The following is a 12,978-nucleotide window of genomic DNA, read 5'->3' as shown; positions in this document are numbered from 1 at the left end:
CACTCCCAATCCATGCGGGTCTCTTGCTTAGTTTTAAAAAGGATGGTCCTGGGATTCTGCGGTGGCGCAGCGGGTGAAGGATCTGGCGTTGTCACAGCAGTGGCTTGAGTTAGAACCATGGCCGACATATGTCGTGGGCGTGCCCCCCGCTCCCCAGCAAAAACAAAACAAAACAAAACAAAACAAAACAAAACAAAACAAAACAAAACCGTGGAGGAATGGAGAGAGTGTTCGTTCGAATCGAACCCTACCGGGTCATTTTTGGCTAAAATAGTCAGAATCTCCGGGTGCTTGGTGTAGAACCTGGCATCGTATCAGGTGCCAGAAGTGAGTTCAGGGGAACAGACGTGCCACTATCCTGACTGGGTACCCAGACTCAGCCCGCCCACTTGAAACTGTCAGAAAATGTTTATTGTTTTAAGATGCTCAGACCTCACTGAAACTTCTTTTTTTCCAGTTGACCTAGGTGGTCAGTGGGGGAGAGAGGATCCTGCTTCTTCTTGGCCTGGAAGCTTTATGTGCCACCCCTACCCCCTCGCAGACAGCTCTGTGAATTTGCCTTCGAGAGTCAGGGTCCTGGATGTGCTCTTTCCTTGATACAGAATGGATTTCACTTTTTCTCTTTACCTGGTTAAATTTCATTCAAGCTTCAGCTCTCCGCTGAATTCATCCCGAAGCTTTTCCTGACTGGCCCCCTCCACACAACGGATTCCTCCTCGTCCTGGTCAAATTTTCTTTTCTCTGTTCCATGATCCTTTTTTTTTTACTTTTCCTTCAATGCCCCTTTATCAGTTTCTTATGATGTCTTAGTTACTGGTGTCTTTTTAAAATTAATGTTAATTTCCTTCCTCTCTTTCCTCGCCCACTCTGCTCCAGAAAGAGGTAACTGTCCTGTTTGTCACCAGGCCTCCACAGTTGGCAAGCTCTTTATGAATGTTGTTGGGTTGCAGAATGAATGAATGCACAGAGGTTCCAGTCCAATGCTTTATGCAAGCAACTTCCCCCAAGTTTGTGGCCAAGCACATAACTTTATTTTGTATGAGGATGATTCTCAGATTAGGGCTGTGGGTGGAAAGAAGTGACAGATAATGAAATCAAAGGGCGTCTGAATTACTTCAGCAGCTGTCCCTAGGAAGCTTCTCAGCAGAGTCAAAACGATGTCTTTAATTTTCTGCGATTTTCTTTATCTGCTTTCTTCTCGATCACACAAAGCCATCCTAATTACCAGCAGGTTTGCTGAAGAATTATTTGCTTCCCTGTATTAATTCAGTTAGAGAAGAGACCTAGGGATTTTCTTATCCTCAAGGAAATGAGCTCAGTTAAGTTGAAGGAAAGGAAATGCAGCCCAGACAGGGGAATGGGGGCTGCTTCGGTCTCAGGCCCTTCCCAGCTGGACCTTTCCTTCTTTTCTTTCACTCAGGGACTCCCCCTCACTCTATTTAGAAAGGTGCTGTGGACACAAGTGCTTTTAGGCATTTTCTGCTGTGATGTTTTTGGATTGATTTCCATGTGTTTCTCTATACGAGAGAAAAGCTAATCCTATATGCTAGTCCTTGATGTGGCACAGGCCTAGAAAATAGCCTTTTTTCTTGTGCTTTTTATCTGACACATTTTTGTCTGACACATTTACTACAGTGATTCTGAGGAGGATAAGGGACAGAGTGGCCTAATGCAACCTCCCAGCTGTATGTTTATCAATGCCATGAACTTTTCTAATTCTGACTTTCATAAATTTTCTTTAAAAAATAAATTTAGGGAGTTCTTGTCATGGCACAGTGGTTAATGAATCCGACTAGGAACAAAGGTTGAAGGTTTGGTCCCTGGCCTTGCTCAGTGGGTTAAGGATCCGGCATTGCCGTGAGCTGTGGTATAGGTTGCAGAAGTGGCCCGGATCCCATGTTGCTATAGCTCTAAAGTAGGCCGGTAGCTACAGCTCCTATTCAACACCTAGCCTGGGAATCTCCATATGCTGTGGGAACAGCCTAAGAAATGGCAAAAAGACCAAAATAAATAAATAAATAAATTTAAAACTTAACTCTCTCTCTTACTCAGGGGCATAACTTCAGAAACACTTCCCTCTCTCTTTCCTATATTATTTTAAAAAATAGGACCTACTGTATAGCACAGGGAAATCTATTCAATATTCTATAATAACCTATATGGGAAAAAAGAGTGGATATATGTATAATTGATTTACCTTGCTGTACACCTAAAATTAAGACAATATTTTAAGTCAATTATACTTCAATAAAATAACTTTAAAAAAAGTGTCTTGGAGGTCGCTTGTGGTTCAACAGGTTAAGGATCCAGTCTTGTCACTGTGGTGGCTTGGGTTGCTGCTGTGGCTTGGGTTAGATCCCAGGCCCGAGAACTTTCACATGCCGCAGGTGGGTTTCCCCCAACCTCCCCTCACCCCAATCTCTGTAGGATCTTTCCTACCAGCTTTTATTTCTTTCACCTGAAATAAATGTTCTTTCGCTCTCACTTACTTTGAGCTACTGACACTACTGTCCTTCAGTTTATGGTCATATTTCCCCAAGGCAATGTGTACCATATTCCATCATGCTACCCTCAGCAGCTCTTGGATAATTTGCAAGCTCTGTTAGCTTTCCATGGACCCCATCGTGAAGTCCATGCCCTGCCACTTGGGTATTATGACACATAAGAGCCACTGGTCTGGTGTTATACATGGCAGACAGACATGCTCTAAGGAGACTCAAAAAGCTCATGATGAGTATCATATCTGGGGATTTAGAATAAGGCCAAATATTATTCTGATGACAACTATTATTTATTTGAAAAGTAGTTGCTGACATCTACTGAGCCATTTTAGTTATTGAACACCTGACAATGGGACAGCAAGTAAATATGTGCCCCCAACTATTCACCAGAAACTGAGTGTTCTATGATCTATTAAATTACGAAGATGGATACTCACAGTAGAATTTCATTTTAAAATAAAATTCTATAGACAGACCAGATCTGAGATGCCTGAATGGTATGCATAATGCTCAAACTCCTGTGCTATCTGTTCCTACTGCTTTGCTGCCTCTCCTTCAACTCTTTCATAACCTCTTGGTAAACTCTGACCAGTTAACAAAGGGTTAACAATTATGTGCCTGTTTTGATTGGCCTTACAGAGCATTTTAATACTGTAGAACTGGATAGTTGTGCACTACAAGTTACACCTCCACTTAGAGATGGGAAGCTTTAAGAGAGAATAATGCAAAGAAATCCTCCATGTCAGCAGAATTTTGGATGGTACATCTGGTTGTCCACTTCCTATGGCAGGGAATCTGGCCTGATGCAAGAAAAGGAAGTCTATATATATCTTTACTAATTTATAGTCAGTGACTAATGAGTTAGCCAGCTAGTGAAGGACATGAAAAATGTGAGTAGAAAATTGTTATCATGTGTGTCTTGAGTGTGATATAAATGGACAGTCAATACTATGTGTTACACCCGAATGACCACCAGAGGGCTTCTACCATGAAGGAGGCTCTAAATAACCTGATAGAAATGATGAATTATCTGTGGGTATCAATCAGTCTCTTTCCCCAACAAATCAGTGATCGCACAATTGTCCATGTACAAATTTTTCAGCATAGCCCTTTAACATTCTGTGACCCGGAGTTTGGCACTTGCCATCTGCCTCTACATGGATTGAATTATGAGACACTGCAGATGTGTCTGAAAAGAGCGCAGGGTGGATGGAAATCGGGAGTGAGGCACTCTGTCCTCTGGGAAGACTGGCAGAACAGGTTTTAAGATCAATATTTTCAGAAGATTTTATGAGCCCAATTCTCGCTTCTCCTCATATCTAGAAAAGCACCAAAATCCTTCATAGTGACCCCTGCTCCTGGTGACTAGTCGTAACCTTCACGAGACTAGAAGCTATCATCTATAAAAAGGTGTGCTTGGTTGCATGTACCTCCCCCTTCACCAAAATCACATACATACTGACATTTCCCTCTGCCTCTCCGGAGTGGTATTTCAGGGCTGTCTGAAATGCAGCCCCCTCAGGCTACAGGCCTTTTTGCCCCCCAAAAACCTTAACTCTCAACTTTAAGTTGTGCATATTTTTTTTTAGTTGACAATTCCTACTCAAGTATTTACACACCTTAAACCAAAGTCCATAAAACCAGATAGTTAAGAGATAGTCATGTGTGGGATCTGTGTTGAGGGAGATAATGTCTTGATTTATAGCTTTACTTATCTCTTACAGACTGAGAATCTGATTGAATTATATTGTGCTTTCTTGTCTTACTCAGTTTGGGCCTCTATGACAAAAATTATAGACCGGGGGGGGGGGCTTAAACATATTTCTCACAGTTCTGGAATCTGGGAAATCCAAGATCAAGGCGCCAAGGAAGGTCTGCTTCCTGATTTGTAGGTGCTGCCATCTCTGTGTGCTCACATGATTTCTTTTTTGTGGGTTCCAGGACTGGGTGCAGAGATTCTGGTCTCTTCCTCTTATAAAATTGTGAAGCCCACTGTGAGGAGTCTACCTGCCTGTCCTCCAAATACCATCACATTGGGGGGATAGGATTTCAATATGTAAATGGGGGAGAGGAGAACTCAAACATTCAGTCCCATAGCATTTCTTTTCTTTACTTTTTTTGGTCATGCCCCCGGTATGTGGAAGTTCCCTGGGCTAGGGATCAAACCTGAGCCACAGCTAACAGAGGAGAGAATCCTTAACACAGACAACACACAGACAATGCCGAGTCCTTAACCGCTAGACTACCAGGGAACTCCCAGCATTTCTTTTCTAAATTGTAATTGCTATGATACCCATCTCAAATGCATTCATGTTATATATGTGGCCCGTAAGTGGTCTGAACTGAGTAGCTCTTCCATGTTTTCTTTGAAGGCTCATTCTTTTTCCTCTCCTTCTGGGGCCTCAACTATTCATTCTGAAGCTTTGAAACTTTCACATTATGGTACAAAACTGGATTATTTCCCAGGACTGGGTAAGTGAAGTGATTGCTTGGATCTGGAGAGAAGGCCAGTGGAAGATCCACTCATATTTCTTATAGCTGTTTTTATAGCACCTTCCATTTGCAATGATTGAGGCATCTAAAACTCTTTAAAGAACATATGAAATTAGTAAAGATTTTTAGAAAGTTCTCTTATATCTCTTAAAAAACCCCCACATATCTCCTTTAAATTCCCCCATGAAAGTAAAGAAATAACACCACCTATGTATACTCAAGTCAGTTTTACAAATACCGTCACAGACATTACTCAACGTTGATATTTATATTCACCTTAATGTCTGTCATAGACATGGAAATGCAGTATCCAGAGCTCCCATCAAGGGCTTGCTGCCCAAGGGCAGAGTGCAATTTGTAGATCAGCAGCTCTCAGCTCCTTCAGTCTTTGGAGTTGCACAGCTCCACCCTACTCAAGGCACCCCTTTCCTCAGGGCAGTCCACATCAGTGGCAGAACAAAGTGGGGGAAATAAAGGCTGATCCAGGGATATTTTCACCCAATGTGAGGCAACCCTGACAGGCCACATAAACTCCATTGCTTCCCACATTATTTGTCTGGCCTGTATTATGATTTGACCTTCTCCTCTGTCCAATCCTAGTTCCTCCCTCCCTTCACACAAATTGGCCCCTAATAAACATCTTGCACCCCAAAGTCCATCTCAGCTTCTGCTTCCAGAGAACCCAACCTATAGGACTATACCACTATAATTTTTTTTCTGGGGTAGCTGGCATTTTATCATTTCATTCAGCAGGGCTTCTGCAAGCAACGACTAGGAGGTGCAAATGAGTCCTGGATTGAATTATGAACTATATTCTCTTAAATCTTCCTGTTTTTGAACCACATAATAAAGTCAATAATTTTTATGGTGTCCTTAAAAAAGTGGGTTGGGTTTTAAAGCTTTTTCTATCTAACTAATCTGTATTATCAAATTTCATCATCTCAGAAATAAGGATTTTGAGCCTGATTGCTATTGCTTATACACATCAGTTTACACACCCAAATTTTTCTGCCTTAAGACTTTTTCATTATCGGTTCCTCCGACTTGACAATACTCCTTTCTACCCAAATCTCTCTTTTTTTTTTTTTTTCAGTTTATGTCAGGCCACCTAACATCCTTAAAGTGGCTTCTCTATTATATCTAAAATAGGAATCCCCATTATATGCTATGGCTTCTCTATGTACTTTACAGGACATATATCACCTTACATACCACATATTTACACGTTTATGGCTCCCGCACCTACTTGCAGGGAGGTAGAACTTTCTAGGTTGCATTAACTGTTGTATCGAGTTACTAACTTTAAGAATGCATTAAGTGAATATAATACGGCTAAGAATTTACTGAAGACTTAGGATATTCTGCATGGATTTTAGTCAACAAACTCCCACTAGAATTAAACTCTAAAGAGTATAAATGGCTGAGTAGACCTGAAAGTTTTCATCGTTTGAAAAAAAACTGCCTTACTTAGGTCACTTAATCAGAATGTTCCTTCAAAGCTGTTCCACCTCCCAACTTCTGAACAAAACTTTCCTGGACATACAATACTTTGTCGGTTTCTAAGAAGTCCTTTCAGTTTAGGCTACATTCTTGAAGTCACCACTGCAATTTCTCTACTCCCGCCCAAAACTGAGAAGCGCGCTGATGCCTCGGCAAAAACACAGCTGATTATGTGTAGCAGCTTTTTCTGAAAGTGTAAGTGGCTCTGAAAAGAGCCTTTGTTTCCTAGCTTTTTCTGACCTCATCCCTCATTTGGCTTTGTGGTGGCTCTCAGTCTTCTTGGGCAGCAGCACCGCTTGGATGTTGGGCAAGACACCGCCCTGAGCGATAGTGACCTTGCCCAGCAGCTTGTTGAGCTCCTCGTCGTTGCGGATGGCCAGCTGCAAGTGGCGCGGGATGATGCGCGTCTTCTTGTTGTCGCGGGCCGCGTTGCCCGCCAGCTCCAGGATCTCGGCCGTCAGGTACTCCAGCACCGCCGCCAGGTACACGGGCGCGCCGGCGCCGACCCGCTCGGCATAGTTGCCCTTGCGGAGCAGGCGGTGCACTCGACCCACCGGGAACTGGAGCCCGGCCCGCGAGGAGCGGGTCTTGGCCTTGGCACGAGCTTTGCCTCCCTGTTTGCCTCTTCCAGACATTATAGCGACAGCAGCTTCACTTGCGGTAGTTAGCAAAGCGAAAGTCCAGGCGCGGCACTTTTTATAACCCTTATTGGGCGCGAAGAAGAATGCGTGTCATTGGTTAGCATTGTGGCTTAATTCAACCAATGAAAACGCGAGTTTGGGACTCTTGCGTTCTGATTGGGCAGAAGAAATTCCTGATATTATCTCGAACAGCCGCCAATGAGACAAGGAGTTGGAAGTCGCCTAATTTGCATCAAATGTTCTATATAAGAAGGGCACTTTAGAGCGTGCTTACTTTTCGCTACGTTTTTGTGAAGAAGGTTTTGAGGTCTCAGAATCATGCCGGAACCAGCGAAGTCTGCTCCCGCCCCGAAAAAGGGCTCTAAGAAGGCCGTGACCAAGGCGCAGAAGAAGGACGGCAAGAAGCGCAAGCGCAGCCGCAAGGAGAGCTACTCGGTGTACGTGTACAAGGTGTTGAAACAGGTCCACCCTGACACAGGCATCTCTTCCAAGGCCATGGGCATCATGAACTCGTTCGTCAATGACATCTTCGAGCGTATCGCGGGCGAAGCGTCGCGGCTGGCGCATTACAACAAGCGCTCAACCATCACGTCCCGGGAGATCCAGACGGCCGTGCGGTTGCTGCTGCCCGGGGAGCTGGCCAAGCACGCCGTGTCCGAGGGCACCAAGGCTGTCACCAAATACACCAGTGCCAAGTAAATTTACTAAGTAGTGAGTATTTTTAAGCTTAAGCCCAAAGGCTCTTTTAAGAGCCACTAAATTGCCAGTAACAGAGCTGCAAGTACACATTGAATCTAGGTTTAAACTTGTTGGCGTGAAAATGAATCCTGTTGTATTAGGTGGACTCAAATTCGAGGCGCTGGTGCACTTGTTCTTTTGCCCAGCATTTCAAGTTTTTCCCAGACTCCATTTGGGGTGGCACAATACCCCGACTTCCCGGCCCGCCGAAATAGTCTGCAGGGCTCAACAAAAAGACTGGGGAAGATTTTGTAAAAATGTAAAAATGTGGTCATTCCTTTAGTTCCTGACATGGAAGAAGGTCTTCTACATTGCAGGGACCTCTCTGCTTGTAAGCAGACAATTCTAACCCGCATTTACTTAACGGGGGGGGGGGGGGGGGTTATCCAAGGTCAATAGGTATTTTCCACGCCACACCCCACTTAAACCCGAGAACACCACTTAATGACCCATTGAAAATGGGAAAACGCTAGCCTACCCCAGATAGTCACTTCAGCCCTTTCCATGATAGCTTGGGGGCCCTAAAAAGGGCCTTTTAAAGCAAATAATCAGGATCCCAGGTTTCCTTTTAGCCGCCAAAGCCGTAGAGGGTGCGGCCCTGGCGCTTGAGCGCGTAGACCACGTCCATGGCGGTGACGGTCTTGCGCTTGGCGTGCTCGGTGTAGGTGACGGCGTCCCGGATCACGTTCTCCAGGAACACCTTCAGCACCCCGCGGGTCTCCTCGTAGATGAGGCCGGAGATGCGCTTGACGCCGCCACGCCGGGCCAGGCGCCGGATGGCGGGCTTGGTGATGCCCTGGATGTTATCTCGGAGAACTTTGCGGTGGCGTTTGGCGCCCCCTTTGCCTAGGCCCTTTCCACCCTTTCCGCGGCCAGACATCTTGAGGAAACCAGCGAGCTAAAGTGCTGTTAGCTGCTGGAGCTTCCATTTAAAAGTATCTTCTGCGGACCAGATTGAAAACTGAAAAGCTGTGGCGGGAATTCCTCTGCATTGGGGGAGGGGACCTAAAAAGGAACCCAGGGAGGTGCTATTCCTTTTTGTTCTTTTTCAGTTAATTCTTTTGTTTCCTCAATACCTAGTCTCTTTTCCCCTCCTTTTCTCATTAGTTGTGTTTCGATCCTTACCCTCATGAAAAAACAGAACTTTAATATTGTATTGATACATAAAATAGCACAGAGAATAAAGTATTCTGATTCTCTACCTATATACGGTATTTTCTTTTTCTAACAGTATTTGCATAAGATTAGGCCAGTTTGTGACGTTTTTCTCCTTGATATTATGGGGGGAATATACTAACTTTCTAGAAATAGAACAAGATGGGATAATAGAAAATTTTAAGATTTTCCGGGTATATTGCCATATTCTCTTCCACCAAATGGGTATCAATTTTCATTTTCCATAACAGTTCCCATTATTTTACTGATAATGAATAGAACCATTAAAAATTTTTTAAACTCTGTTAACAATCCAAACTTGATTTCTTGTATAGAGAATTAACTTTTAAAAAATTAACCAGGTGTATGATCAGTATAACATATTAAATATTTTCTCCACTGATTTGAGAAACTTAGTTGATCCTACATCCTTCACTTAAAATTATTTCTTGAGTTTTTATTGTTCTGCTGATCAGTCTATGTGTAGTGCTTAAGGTTTTTAATTATTTGTAATGTTGAAAAATATTTTAGTATTTGGCAGTGAATTCCTACCTCATAATTTTTTCTTTCAAATAATTTCTCTTATTATACCATTCTTGAAAAACAAATCATTTTAACTAGCTGCAACAAAAAAATTCTTTTAGTACCCTTGGTAAAAACTGAATTAAATTGATACATTTATTAGTGTAAACTTGTTTTTTAAATACTATGTACTCTTAACCTGAAAAATACAGAATCCAGGTTTTTAAATGTCTCAATTTTTCCTAGGTAATATATAATTTAATTTTTAAAAATTCATTAATTAGAATAGCAATTTGTCATCAGTGAGCAAGTAGAAAATTCAAATGCAGGGAAAAGAAAGTATATTTCTGTCTTTCTAAGACACCTTTATTAAAAGAATGATATATTTCAAACATTCTTGCTTGTATATACTTAATTTTTAAAATATACAGACAATTTTACTATTGCTTAAATTTAGAAATTTTAGTCACTTCTTTCAGCATTAGCATGTAACACCCTTGTCATTCAATGATTTTCTTGAAATCATTTATTTTCAAGAACGTTAGTTTTGGTGAAATAACAATTAAAAAAAAGAAAGTTTTAGTAAGGTTGTATTACAGTATTTTCAAAGTAAACTATAGATTTTGTAAAATAAATAAAACTTTAAAAAAACGGATTAAACCAACAGGAACAAAATTCAGTATATTTTATAAAGTGGGTACATAGGTTAATTCAACAAGTTCATTTCAAAGCAAATTGAAAATAATAGCTTTAATTCTCCCTGAGAGTCCCTTTCTTTTCCTTTTTGTCCTTAAAAATTTCTTTCTTTTTCCTTTTCAAAGGTAGGTAAATCCTTTTAATGGCTTTTAAGCCCTTTGCCAGCTTCTCAACTCAGGAATGTTTCTCCAAGGAACTTAGAATTTTCTCTTTGGAATGTAATCGGCAAAGAAATAGTGCTCTATTTCCTGGTTTCCTTCCTAATGTCACTTACCTGTTTTGAGTGAGATTAGATTTCTTTCTCTCTCTGGAATCACTTTAAAAAGATTGCCTATATTGAGAATGGTATCCTAAATAGGGATTAAGTTTATTCAATAATTTTTTCTTCTTTTGTTTTTGATTATATTTTCCTAACAGTTAAATGGAGTATATTTTACTGACCCATTTCTGCTTTAAAAATCAGTTAAATTCCCACCAACTACTAGCTTCCCTCCCTATAAGATTTCATGAGTTTTTGCATAACAGCTAGTGATTATAAGGTTAGCAATGGATGGACAGCTGAACTTCGTCAGATTCTTTATAATTCTTGAAATTAATAGACAGTGTTTATTATATAAAATACAGTATATTATTTTATAAAAATATGGTGCTATGTGGGCTGTTTTCTAACCTAGTAACTGACTTAACATGTCTAGATAAACTTAGCTCAAATCAAATATCATTCTTTGTATCTTTGTGTTCTTTCACAGTTGAGTGGTAGCTAAATATGCCACCCCAAACTATGCCTCTTTGTCATAGGGTAATTTTGAATTATTTTTGAGTAACAGCATAGATAGGAAAATCTCTGAAAACAATAGAACATTTTTTCTAAGAGACACATTTCTAGAGGAATGCTCCATTTGTTTCCATTTCCATACTAGGAAGAGAAGGGTGATTCTAAATCACTAAAGAATCTTATGGGAGAAGGCACCAATTTTGATCTGCATAGCAAATCTTACCTTTCTTTACCAAGCTTTTTTCTGATAATTTATCAGAAACTGATAACTAACTGTTCTCTCTCTGCTGGCACCCACCATGTCTGTCCGCAGGCCCCCCCAAATACCCTCATACATCTTTCTTTTGTCTTTAGCCAAGGATGGTAGGTAAGGTGATAGCTTGAGCCATCTTGAGTTTACTCATTTCCCTTAAGTATCTCTCATGTATACATGAGGTATTTATGTTAAAACAATTTTGGTTGTTTTCCTCCTGTTAGTTTGTCCTTTATTATAGGGAGTCTCAGACGAGAATTCAGAAGAGTAAATTATTTTCTTCTCTCCTACACACAACATATCAAATCTGTCAGCAAAATATTGGTTATATCTGCAAAATGTATCCTTACCTATTGTCTATTGTCTCCAATTTAGGCCAAACCACCATAATCTCTCAAAAAGACCACTGCAATCACCTTCTAATTTATATTACTTCTAAACATTGTATTCACCATATAGCTGCCTTAATGAACTTTTGAAGAACTGTAAATCACGTTATGCCATTCCTCTGTTCAAAACTCTTAGAATGATTTGCAAACTTATATCATGGCATATAAAATCCTACATGATTGTAGTCCTACATGACCTGACCTCTGATTATGAACTCACTTTCTACCCTTGCTTTCTCTGTGCTTTATTTTCCTTATAAATTCTTGGTCTTAAACTTGATTTAACTTCCTGAAACTTGTCTTTGCTTAAATGTTTCACGTATGCCACCGTTTCAACCGGATATGGTGTGGGCCCCAAACCTAACGACCGCTGGCTATCCCTAAGAGGACAGAGAGACACACTGGGAAGGTGGGAAATTGAAGATATGCTGCCACAAACCAAGGAATTGCTGGCAACCACCAGAAGCTGTCAAGTACAGAATGATTCCTCCCTCAAGACTCCAGCAGGAACCCTAGCAGCACTTAGGTTTTGAACTTCTGGCCTCCCGAGTCGAGAATTTGTTTAAAGCCGCTCATTTGTAGTAAACAGTTTACAAGCCGCCCTAGAAATAGTCTCTACTCCCCGCCCCACTCAGCTGCCCGTCTTTCCACAGCCGATGAACCTAATGGGTCACTCTGAAGTCATTTTACTTTTTAATTTAAATATGAAGCCTTTTACCACACTTCGACTTGAACAAACTAGAGATTAAGGAAGGAAATTTTCACATTAAATCTCTTTTCATTTTCCCAAACAAGATAGATGTTAAGTTCTTTTCCAGAAAATGTGGGTGGCTCTGAAAAGAGCCTTTGGTTTCGGTTGATGCGTGTCGCCAAAATCTAGGCCATTACTTGCCCTTGGCCTTGTGGTGGCTCTCAGTCTTCTTGGGCAGCAGCACCGCTTGGATGTTGGGCAAGACACCGCCCTGAGCGATAGTGACCTTGCCCAGCAGCTTGTTGAGCTCCTCGTCGTTGCGGATGGCCAGCTGCAAGTGGCGCGGGATGATGCGCGTCTTCTTGTTGTCGCGGGCCGCGTTGCCCGCCAGCTCCAGGATCTCGGCCGTCAGGTACTCCAGCACCGCCGCCAGGTACACGGGCGCGCCGGCGCCGACCCGCTCGGCATAGTTGCCCTTGCGGAGCAGGCGGTGCACTCGACCCACCGGGAACTGGAGCCCGGCCCGCGAGGAGCGGGTCTTGGCCTTGGCACGAGCTTTGCCTCCCTGTTTGCCTCTTCCAGACATTATAGCGACAGCAGCTTCACTTGCGGTAGTTAGCAAAG

General features: G+C 41.9%; 4 protein-coding genes across 5 annotated transcripts; 1 reads left to right on the top strand and 3 right to left on the bottom strand.

Moving 5' to 3' along the window:
* Positions 1-6,690: 6,690 nt before the first annotated feature.
* LOC125136210 (histone H2A type 1-H) lies at positions 6,691-7,167 on the bottom strand. Its single transcript, XM_047796907.1, has one exon. It carries the CDS (start codon positions 7,127-7,129, stop codon positions 6,743-6,745), a length of 387 nt encoding a protein of 128 aa, XP_047652863.1. The 5' UTR covers positions 7,130-7,167; the 3' UTR covers positions 6,691-6,742.
* LOC125136203 (histone H2A type 1) lies at positions 6,715-12,978 on the bottom strand. Of its 2 annotated transcripts, XM_047796901.1 has the most exons (2): positions 12,569-12,978; positions 6,715-6,757 (listed from the first exon to the last, which is right to left on the bottom strand). In XM_047796901.1, exons 1-2 carry the CDS (start codon positions 12,938-12,940, stop codon positions 6,743-6,745), a joined length of 387 nt encoding a protein of 128 aa, XP_047652857.1. In that variant the 5' UTR covers positions 12,941-12,978; the 3' UTR covers positions 6,715-6,742. The 2 variants fall into 2 exon arrangements, with proteins under 2 accessions (XP_047652857.1, XP_047652856.1); XM_047796900.1 differs by lacking the exon at positions 6,715-6,757 and having other exon boundaries at positions 12,344-12,978.
* LOC125136220 (histone H2B type 1-K) lies at positions 7,425-8,229 on the top strand. Its single transcript, XM_047796916.1, has one exon. It carries the CDS (start codon positions 7,454-7,456, stop codon positions 7,832-7,834), a length of 381 nt encoding a protein of 126 aa, XP_047652872.1. The 5' UTR covers positions 7,425-7,453; the 3' UTR covers positions 7,835-8,229.
* Positions 8,407-8,763, bottom strand: LOC125136226 (histone H4). Its single transcript, XM_047796924.1, has one exon. It carries the CDS (start codon positions 8,751-8,753, stop codon positions 8,442-8,444), a length of 312 nt encoding a protein of 103 aa, XP_047652880.1. The 5' UTR covers positions 8,754-8,763; the 3' UTR covers positions 8,407-8,441.

Source organism: Phacochoerus africanus, chromosome 9, assembly GCF_016906955.1.
Source record: "Phacochoerus africanus isolate WHEZ1 chromosome 9, ROS_Pafr_v1, whole genome shotgun sequence".
Lineage (NCBI taxonomy): Eukaryota > Metazoa > Chordata > Mammalia > Artiodactyla > Suidae > Phacochoerus > Phacochoerus africanus.
Note: the sequence above shows the minus strand (reverse complement) of the source record. Positions and strands in the feature narration are given on the sequence as shown.